General features: G+C 34.4%; 2 protein-coding genes across 4 annotated transcripts in view; one reads left to right on the plus strand and one right to left on the minus strand.

Moving 5' to 3' along the window:
• Positions 1-248: 248 nt before the first annotated feature.
• Positions 249-7,243, plus strand: LOC106471195 (inositol oxygenase-like). 3 transcript variants are annotated; one of them, XM_022399821.1, is made up of 5 exons: positions 249-386; positions 1,136-1,707; positions 1,959-2,079; positions 5,400-5,402; positions 6,210-7,243. In XM_022399821.1, the coding sequence occupies exons 1-3, from the start codon at positions 342-344 to the stop codon at positions 2,065-2,067; spliced, it is 726 nt and encodes a 241-aa protein (XP_022255529.1). In that variant the 5' UTR covers positions 249-341; the 3' UTR covers positions 2,068-2,079; positions 5,400-5,402; positions 6,210-7,243. The 3 variants fall into 3 exon arrangements, with proteins under 3 accessions (XP_022255529.1, XP_022255530.1, XP_013787239.2); XM_022399822.1 differs by lacking the exon at positions 5,400-5,402; XM_013931785.2 differs by lacking the exons at positions 5,400-5,402; positions 6,210-7,243 and having other exon boundaries at positions 1,959-2,311.
• A 1,861-nt stretch (positions 7,244-9,104) lies between these two features.
• LOC106471197 (FACT complex subunit Ssrp1-like) overlaps positions 9,105-11,104 on the minus strand; it is a 33,323-nt gene continuing 31,323 nt past the window's right edge. The window contains exon 13 of the mRNA XM_013931787.2: positions 9,105-9,173. Coding sequence (XP_013787241.2) covers positions 9,105-9,173 — 69 coding nt within the window. The remainder of the gene's footprint in view (positions 9,174-11,104) is intronic.

Here is an 11,104-nt window from a genome sequence, read left to right on the forward strand (position 1 = left end):
TTAGTACATTTTATTGATTTACTCTTTTACCGGATTTATCTTTAGTTATGATCTATCAAGTAATCTTTGACCAGAAGCTAAAATTAATTAATATTACAAGTGAGAACGAAGAGCAGAATAATTGCCGTGTTCATTTTTAGTTACGATCTATGTGGATAGATGGCTTCAATCAGAAAGCAATATTAAATAAATATAATACATCGATTTTGATTTTTGCAAAAGAAATAAAAAATTAGAGTGCACTTCAGTAACCATGTATTATATGAATCAGTGGGGATCAGTTATTGTTTGTTAATCCTCTCTAGGACAATTATATTCAGAGGAGAGTACGGGAAACGTACATGAAAATGCACACGAACCAAACGGTGGACTTAGTTCGCAAAAGAGTAAGTAGAATCCTTTCCCGTTGTTGTCCGTATTTCTTTACACACAACATAAGTTTATTGTAAGTTTAACAATATTACGATAAACCCCATTCCACAATATGCACTCTTAAAATTTGGGAAAGTTGTATTTATTGATAAAACTTGTAATTTAATCCCGAACACTATTTAACAATGTTATTGTCCTATATCAATTTACGTTGCGTGTTTGTGGATTTATATGGTTGCGAATCCCTCTCAGGTCCAAACTTTGCATGTGGATTGTGGGTGACCGTATCTAATCACATGGCGTAGCCCTCTTTATCAGGGTAGACTTGATAGTTTTTTTGTTTGTTTGTTTGTTTATAATTAAGCACAAAGCTACACAATGGGATATCTGTGCTCTGCCTACAACGGGTATCGAAACCCGGATTCTAGCGTTGTAATTTCGCATGCTGCTGTGCCACTGGGAGGCGACTTGATAGGTACATTTGGGCCTCTGTAAATTACGAGGGGATATTTCATGCTAGTATTAACAAAACGATTCATAAATTTTTGTAATCTTAATCAATCGCAGAACACACTTTGTGAAATTTAATCTCTGCTATCAATAAATCGTGTGTTTAAATCACAATTTCAAGCAAATATTTGTAACTCCAACGGCATGAGTTTAAAAAAAAATGTTTACATGGTTTCTTATCAGTTACTTGCAAATATAAACTCAAACTGGAAATAAGAGAAAATATCTAAACGTTAACTTGTTTTTATCCTAGAAAACTTACTGGTGCAAGTTCGACAAGGCACAGATGACCGTCATGGAGGCATTGGAGAAACTAAATGCACTGGTAGACGAAAGTGACCCAGATGTAGATCTCCCCAACATCATCCATGCTTTTCAGACAGCAGAGAAAATTCGTGCGGCCCATCCGAATCTAGATTGGTTTCACCTTACTGGGCTGATTCACGATCTGGGGAAAGTGATGGCTCTTTATGGCGAACCCCAATGGGTGGTGGTAGGGGACACTTACCCATTGGGCTGTTCTGTTGCTGACTCGGTAGTTTATAAAGCCACAACATTCAAGGACAATCCTGATCAGAAAGACAACCGTTACAACACCAGACTTGGAATGTACACAGAACACTGCGGTTTACAAAACGTCCTGATGTCGTGGGGTCACGATGAGTATCTGTACCAGGTGTTGGTCAACCACAAAACTTCTTTACCAGAAGAAGCTCTGTACATTATCCGCTTTCATTCCTTCTACCCCTGGCATACGGGGGGAGATTACAACTACCTTTGTAACAACAAGGATCTTTCGATGTTACCTTGGATCAGGGAATTTAAGTAAGTTATCTGAGTGGAAGGGTATTTAAAGTTAATAGTCATAACACTTTCTTATCTCCAATATAAGATGCTAAAAACAACAACATATCTTTAGATGAAGACGAATTCATTTATCGAAAGCGCTAGGGGTTTCTACAGTTTTAAGATTGTGTGGATTATCGTTATGATAGTAACCTGTATCTCTCTTTTATTTTAAAGGATTCTACGAAATTACAATTGAAAACTTTAACAATTTTTATTTGACGTTACAGCAAATTCGACCTTTATTCCAAGTCAGAAGACGTTCCGGATATCGACAGTCTAATTTCTTACTACCAGTCTTTGGTAAACAAATACGTTCCAGGAACTGTACGATGGTGAAAGAAGAAGATGGTTAGAAACTTTGCCAAACTTCTTGGACATCCTGAAAATAATGTATAATTTGTATAGATTTATTGTGCGTAAAAAATGGGTTTTAACTGTTTTTACACACACACACACATATATATATATAGCAACACTAATTACGCTAGGTTATGAAATTGAAATGTATATCTTTATTCGATAAATATTTAGTTAAATGTTTAAATTCCTAATGAACAATAAATACTATCTTATTACTTCATTAAGAATGTGACAAAGTATAGGTATCGGCTATTTCGAAAATCGGTCTCAAACAGAAAACTTCGATACTTGTTTGTTTGTTTGTTTGAATTTATGCACAAAGCTACACAATGGGCTGCCTGTTTCTAGCGTTGTAAGTCCGCAGACATACCGCTGTGCCACTGGGGGGCAACTTCGATATACTATCTGCGGACTTACAACGCTAGTTTGTTTGTTTTGAATTTCGCGCAAAGCTACACGAGGGCTATCTGTGCTAGCCATCCCTAATTTAGCAGTGTAAGACTAGAGGAAAGGCAGCTAGTCATCTCCACCCACCGCCAACTCTTGGGCTACTATTTTACCAACGAATAGTGGGATTGACCGTTACATTATAACGCCCCCACGGCTGAAAGGGCGAGCATGTTTGGTGGGAGAAACTGCTAAAGTACAGATAACCCAGTGAGTAGCTTCATGCTTAATTACAAACAAATAAAATCAATACACTAAAGTTATAGTTCGAAAAAAAAAACGACCTTTACTCTCCAGATAATGCACTTAATGATTTATTATTATATGAAGAGTGAATATTGTTTTTTTCTACCTTTACTGTCAAAATGTTTAAATCCCTCTACTATGCCCCACAAATTCTGAAAAACAAAAAGTTGTGTTTACCAAGTTCAGTCAGAGTACGTGAAAAACATGCGCGGCATAGCTGTTGAACAGTTTACAATCACAAGCAACTGTCACATCACTGTCGTCAAGGTTTATTATAGAAACACGAAATGTACAATAGTTAACGCTGATTCTTATTTCATAACATTTTAAAGGGGAAAAAAAGAGCTTATTAGCCAATCAAAGATGTCCTTTCCAGCTCCCAACTACAACCACCCCTTACTACTGATGTATTCATTCGATATTTTCTTGAACTCGGTTAAAATTTCTGCCTCCACCACCCTTGAAGGCAGCTCATTCCAAAAGCTAACCACCCTGTTTAAAAAATAAAACTGTCTAAACTGCAGACGATTCCTACGCTGCCAAAATTTGAATTTTTGACCCTTGTCCTGTTGTTTTCACTGCTAAACACAAAAAAGTTTCATGGATCTATATTATCAATACCCTTAATAATCTTAAACACCTCAACCAAATCCCCTCTGACCCTTTTCCTCTCCAGAGAAACAAGTTTAGGGATTTTAGTCTCTCCTTATAGGACAATCCCAGGTATCATCCTAGTGGCTTTTCTCTGAACCTTCTCCAACAATTCAATGGTAATTTCAATATCAAATTAGGATAATTGCCATACTCATTTTATATAATTAGTAACAAAATGATTACATGCAAATAAAATTGAATTCCTAGTAATATTTGAGGTGTTAAAGAAATAACAATAATTTTCAAGCGAAATCCCATAATGTAACTACGGCGTTTCCAGCTCATCTTTAACAGGTAGCAACTGTAGATAAAATTGTTTCATAGACAACCTGTTAAAAAAATAACAAGGTATTTTGACTCACTAACATGTATCCTTATCAGGTTTGACCTGGTGAAGATATAGTGTTATGGATTATAAACGTCTTGTGCAAAGTTGGTAACATAATCGAATAAACAGACAGTCTATGAATAACAGATATTTCATTACTAGAACTAACAACTTACAAATCCCCGCTGAAACAGCGGTAAGTTTACGGACTTACAACCCTAAAATCTAAGGGTTCGATTCCCCTTGGTGGACACAGCAGATAATCTGATGTGGTTTTAAACATGTCGCTAGTATTTTTCAATCTAACTGATTTAAAACAACTTTCTACAGTTATATTCGAGTCTCGTGCATAAAATGCAGTTACTAATAATTTGCCTCACTAAGCCTAATACTTTTTATTCAAAAACATTTTTTGTAGTCATCATATTTAACACTTTTAAACGTAGTTTTTGATTTGTGTGATGTAATTTAATTTTTCATTCTCTCTTTTTTTTAAAGTTTGACAGATGTCGTTAATCCCACTAATAAAATGAAATTAGTTATAGATTTTCCTCAAACCATTTCCATGTAATAAACACTAAGATAGGTTTTATTTTTTCTATGAGATAAATAATCGTATTTGTATAAAAGTATAACAAAACACACAAATACACCACAGTACAATAGTCGCACAAAGACAGATACAGTTATATATATATATCAAAGATAATTCCTATAAACAGTGACTTATTGAGTTGAAAGATTCAAAGAATACATCGATTGAACTCTTTCATTATCTCCAATTACTTTTATAGGTACCCTACTGGGGTTCCGTAGCAGAAAAACAAAACACCCCCTCTCAAAAACGTCACCTCTGATTATCAGCGACCATGCAAACCTAATCCTAGACCCTGGGTGACTTTTAGGGAACTTTTTAGCCCCTTTAGTATCCCAGATAAATAAGGTTTGAAAGCCATGTCATTTAGATAAGTACACCTTTTGAGACTGCTTCCAAGTTTGGTCCTGCTAGCTTGTGGGTAGATTTATTGGACAAACAGACACAAACAAACAACGTGAATTAATACACGATAAATTGTTATATAGTAAAATTCCAAAGGCGCGTAAATAAAGTTGTTAACAATTTAACATATCATTATTATTATTAAAGAAGACAATAGCATAAGAAAGAAAATTTCGGCCAATTTCACAATGGATTCATTGAATGTAAGCTTTTGGACTAACTTAGTAGTTCTTACTCAGCAAAGGGAAGTTGAGTGTGAACCTTCAGTTACACGCAGTAATACAGAACATTTGTTCTGGTGTAAACGCATTTTCTAAAAAAAAGGCGAAGCATAATTGATTATAATTAATATATTTTTAATGAGTAGTAGGCAAGCTTAGAAAAGGCGTTCACACTATAACAATTGTTGTAACAAATGGTTGATATGTAAATAGTGTTCATATCACTACTGTGTCTCAGCCGGCAATAGCTGCGGTGGACATAGTGTGGTTGAAATACTATTAGTTACTCTACTTCTTCTTGAGAGACATTAAAAAAATGAATTAAGAATGTGGTTTGAAATTATAATAAGCAGAGCACTAATGTCTTAGGACAAGTATGATTAATGTAAAACATTACATAACGTATGAGCAGATGGTGCGTTATATTAATTAAATATTTATACCCATGATTAATTATACAGAAAATGTTCTACATTGTTTAGTTTAACGAAAGGTTTTTATTCAAAGTGTCTGGTCTGATGAATAACTCATAAATGTGTTTGTCTTTATTAAAACTGACGAAGCTTTTTTTTTGAAAAGTGCGTACAAACGGGGGAGGGGACCAAAAAAACAAAACAAAAAACAACTGGCGATTCTAGGTTTGTTTGAATTTCGCCTCAAAGCTACATGAGGGCTATCTGCGCTAGCCGTCCCTAATTTAGCAGTGTAAGACTAGAAGGAAGGCAGTTACTCATCACCACCCACCGCAAACTATTTTACCAGTGGATAGTGGGATTGACCATCACACTGTAACGTCCACACGGCTGAAAGGACGAGCATGCTTGGTGGGACGGGGATTCGAACCCGCGATCGTCACAACATTGCGGTCATTCGAAATCCACGCTCTACTAGTCCCATCAGAGTCGTTTGTTATAATTCGTGAAACAATAAAGCCAACAACTGCCAATTTCAAAGAAATTAATCATTCATGTATCTGTTTAATTATATTGGGTTTTGTAGGCAATTTTTTTCTCATTGGCGTGTCTATTTAACTCTTCTTTATCTATTTATTTTAATTATATTTTTCTTCTGTAAAACACTTTAGTATTTTGTGTAAAATTAATTTATATTATTACTGAATGAATATAATATTTGTACAGTTAATAAGAAGTGATGAATATAAATGATCACAAAATTAAAATAAATAACAAATATATATATATTATATAATTTATATTTTCAGAGAAGTCCCTAGTGGATGCAAGGAAACTATTTCATTCTCGTAAAGCAACATCTTCGACAAATATAACTTCCACAGCATCTAAGTCATGATAAGCATGCGCTCTCCACGCGTCCTAATTGTAATGTTAACTCACTCTCGCGCCAGGATGCAAACGAACAGTTTAGGACTGGATCGCTTTTATCGAGATACCTATATAAGACGTAGGCCTAGTCAGCCGAAAATACTCTTAAAATTAATTTCAGTAAGAAGAAATGTTTTCAACCTCATTGCTTTAATTCGTGATCTTGGTTGCAGTATAACAAAGCCAAAAATGTTGTTTTCCATACCGCATTTTGAAGTGAAATTCTAACAAAATACATGTATACCGTGTCCCAAGAAATCAGAAGCTAAGACTTTGACAAACAGGTGAAAAGCCATCACCATGCTGAATGTACACAAGCTTGTAGCAATTCCAACACGAGCTGATGTTTAGCAAGAAACAGAAGAGAAAACTGTCCTCGGAACCAAGGAGAGGCAGCACTCCACTCGCAAAATAATTTGCTCCATCTAAACTTTCCTTTCCGTGGTCATGAATCTTCATCCAACTGTTGAACTTACTGCTTGCTGGAATTCAGATGTGCTTGAATATCTACAAAGAACCAAAGTTCTCCACGAATACTTCCAATTACATGTCATCATCACTCGAAATTATTCAGGCCAGTTCCGAGATAATGTCAAATGTAAAATACAATTCCATTTGGCCAGATAAAACACCCGACTGCAGCAAACAAGACCAATAATGCAGTGTAAATGGTGTGGTTGTTTTTTTACTAGGTATGAAACTGCTCTGAATATCCAGTAAACAGAAGAATATTCTAGTAAATCTTGTAATTTATTACAACGTGTGGCCATTACACTGGATTACAGAAACACATGTGAAATACTTGGCTCCAAATGTGTATGTGCATTATTTTGCACCCCTATTTAATTTAGTGACTGTGGGTAAGTGTTCAAAGAATAAAATAACAAGAAATTTTTGGTAGTATTCCATAAAATGCTTTCAATTATTGAACGCAACTTGGTCTATTCAAGAGCACTGAACAGCAAATTAACCCTATGTGCACCAGTGAGGATCAAAGTGTACCTGGCATGACCTTTTACGTGGCATTATGTATTTGATGTTATAGAGTTATGAAGTATTAATTTTACCCTATATTGCAAGGATACCGAAAAACAAACAAACAAACTTAGATACCCAAATACAAACTGTACCCAATAGGGTAGATGGTATAAAAATACCCCCCCCCCCAAAAAAAAAAACAAACAAACTTAGCGCACATCTACACATTGCCGCACATGGATTGAAAAACATTGGTCATGTCGCTTCCAAATAACCGCAAAGTTAAGATATAAACATTGCAATAGTAACATTTTCCTGGTGCTTAAAGAATAGCTTACAGCAGTGGTTCTCAAAGTTTAGTAACCTGAGGACCCCCCCTTTTAATTTAAAAAGTTTTTGTGGACCCCCAAGCCTATCGATGTTGTTTTGAAAAAAAATTCTGTGTACACGAAAAGCTGTATTCCAAAACGAACTATTTTAATTCACGCGAGTTTAATTTTACAAATAAGAATTCAATAAATCATTTTTTAAATATTTTTTATGAAATTTCGAACATGTCTTGCAGACCCCAGTTTGAGAAAAGCTGGCTTACAGTATTAATGTTACTTAGAACACTGTACTAGAAAGGTTTTTTTTTGAACATCAAATCAAAATTTTAAAGCTCGTGTGTTTTAACATCCAAAGATCATTTCCAAGTTTCCAGGTTTTTTTTTTGAACATTGAATCAACATTTTAAAGCTCGTGTGTTTTAACGTCCAAAGATCATTTCCAAGACATAAACTTTTATAAAGTATTTGATTTGATTCCGATTGGTTTAAGAATTTGATTATTTGAAAACGTATTGCCAACTCTTGACGTCCACCGATTGTTTAATACCTTCAAGTGTGGATAAATACCCCAAGTTGCAAGCCTTGGGTGGCATCTATTTAGGCAACATCTGGCTTCTAAATACAAGATATTTACTCGATCAGTTGATGGAATTTATCAGACTCGGTAAAGGAGGGGACCACATACATGTGTCCAAACTTGAGCTCTCTTTATTACTTGATTCTAGCTCTGCCAATCACAGCACGTTCTCGAGAACACTCCTTGGCACAGAATATATACAAAAGTAAGTTCCTCAGCATCATGGCAGAGTAGCATCTGAATGAGTTGATGGTATCAGAACCAATCTTTGTATTTTTCACTTGTACTCTGAATAACGTTTTCATTGCATACATTATACATATAGTAAAGATGCTTACACAGAATATTTTGGATTACACTATGATGTCTTCTTTTATTGTATGTTCCATCAGTTTGTATCAAAACATGCAACTGTTACATGTACATAACTGTATATCACTTAGGAAATGAATGTACACACACACTTTGTGTATTAATACCAGTGATAAACATTACTGTGCATCTGTCCAACCCCCCCCCTTTCCATGTTGATAATAAGTGCAGGATAAACTATGAACATAAAAAAGTACTTTAAATACTAATTTTAATAATACCGTAGTTTCAACCAAATGAAATTGAACAAGATAAACACTCTACATTGGTATTTAAAAAAAATTATAAAACATTTTTTTTACATAACTGTTGAATCATTTTTGTTTTGTTTGTTTTTAAAGATCTGGTAACATTGTAAGGATGAGCTGGAGTGATGTTCATTACACGCTTATGAGAAAAAGTGTATTTATTATACTCAGTAGAAAAGTTACTGATGGGACCACTTTCTCTCTCTCTCTGAAAGAACATTCTAGACGTTTAATTGGTTTTAAGTCACAAAGATTTGGTCCTTCAACAACTTATTCAGACATTTCTTCCGATGATGGTGGTGTACTTTCAGCTGGCTCAGAAGCTTCATCTTCAGATTTCTAGATGAACAAAAACCAGAGAGAAGGTACATAATTAAGCAAAGTACTTAACATATACCTAAAAGCAAAAAATTAAAGACACTATTGTTTAATTAGAATAAACTAGATACATAATTTCCATGCAATCTAGAAGGCGGCTTAAATCCACAATAATGGAACAGCACTAAATTTACACAGATATAAGTTATGACGCTTGTTGAAACTTGTACTCTTATAAATTTGTTTTTGTTCCAATATTGTAGATGTAAACTTTATAGAAGTTGCTAGATAGTTTGTTTGTTATGGATTTCGTGCGAAGTTACACGAGGGCTATCTGCGCTAGCCGTGCCTAATTCAGCAGTGTAAGACTAGAGGGAAGGCAGCTAGTCATCACCACCCATCGCCAACTCTTTTACCAACAAATAGTGGGATTGACCGTCACATTATAATGCCCCCACGGTTGAAAGGGCGAGCATGTTTGGTGTGATGCCGGGCCTGCTAGATAGTTCATACAGTTTGTCAGTTTTTTAATTTGTGCAGCTAGCCATCCCTAATTTTGATAGACTAAAGACAAGACTAGTTAACAACACCTTTCGTCGACTCTTTCCAGACTGAATATCGGAATTTGACCATCACTCTATTAACCCTTTCACAATGGCCATCATTTACTGCGCATGTAACAAGGTTTTAATGACTTACATTCAAAATTTTATTAAACTACTTTTTGTTTATGTTATACCAATTAGTATACAAGTTTTAAGTTCTTAATTTTATAAGGCAATATTTTAAAAAATCCTGAATTTCCCCTAGTGTGAGAAATGTGACATTTTCTCTAGACATCCCCTCTTCTCTTTTTTATTTATCACCCCTTCAATAAGTATGAAATGTATCATAAATTACTCACTATAAAATCATCATTTTTTTATTGTTTTAAATTTTGTTTCGTTACAGGTCCATCAAATAGAAAATCAGACTTTTCTTGCCACACCCACCTGTCACATCCTCTCTTTCAAGATTTGTTAATAGTTCTATTTTACATTTAATATTATATTATTTATAACCAATAGAAAGCCAAGCTTTTCTTCTATCAAATGACATATTATATTACACTGTTTTCTGAACATAGAATTGTCAATTCTCTTTTAGTACGAGCTTTGTTTCCATGTGAAAGATATCGACTAGTGTGGATGACTTTGTAACAGCATGTTATTATTTTATGTTCTTTGGTGCATTATTCAATTAAATAAAAACTAGTTAGAGCATTACTACCATTAGTATTAAAAAGTAGGGTTAAGCATCATTGACAGTCAACAGAAAAAAAAAAAAGAGAAGACCCAGGTAAGTACTTTATTTCTCGCTTTTCATGTGTATTCTTTATTTATTATTATAAAAGTAACAAAATGTAAAAATAGGAATCTCCTTAGGTTAGTTAACGTTAGATTAGGAAAAAAAAATACTATTATAAAAATGTTTCCTGATGCAGCTCGTAACAGCTCATGGGTAATGTAATTCGTTAGCATAATGTGAGCTGCCCATTCCCCAAGCAATTTACAACTCATAATGGCGCAGATAGTAATAGACACGGTTCAAAGGGCAATAAAACAATAAAGTTTAAGTATAAATAGCTGTATACTGTTACGAGGATACGAGCTACTTAGGATAAATGAATGTAGTTTCATGTTACAATTTGAAGTCGTTCTAGAAAGAAAAAAAGGGCAATTTAGATTTATTTCATTTTTTTTGGTGGTTACGAGGTCAGTCAAATTGACCAACCTTGTATACAGTTAGGGTAGAGAAAATAACATAAAATATAAAGTTTTACTGAAAACAAACATTTGAAATGCATTTAGGAGGTTTTAAAGACTATGCAAATGTAATTTGAGACGAAGAAAAGTATTTTTATTCTTAACATGAAAATCACTTTGCACTCAGACTGGTAAAAAAGAAAGAAA

The sequence above is a fragment of the Limulus polyphemus genome, unplaced genomic scaffold (assembly GCF_000517525.1).
Source record: "Limulus polyphemus unplaced genomic scaffold, Limulus_polyphemus-2.1.2 Scaffold4466, whole genome shotgun sequence".
Classification (NCBI taxonomy): domain Eukaryota; kingdom Metazoa; phylum Arthropoda; class Merostomata; order Xiphosura; family Limulidae; genus Limulus; species Limulus polyphemus.

What these genes read in the sequence shown, in the direction of transcription:
- LOC106471195 (XM_022399821.1), top strand. Translation starts at nt 342, where the DNA reads ATGAAAATGCACACGAACCAAACGGTGGACTTAGTTCGCAAAAGA. An exon ending in TGGACTTAGTTCGCAAAAGA is followed by an intron (nt 387 to 1,135) that starts GTAAGTAGAATC and finishes TTTTTATCCTAG; the next exon opens with AAAACTTACTGGTGCAAGTT. An exon ending in CCTTGGATCAGGGAATTTAA is followed by an intron (nt 1,708 to 1,958) that starts GTAAGTTATCTG and finishes TTGACGTTACAG; the next exon opens with CAAATTCGACCTTTATTCCA.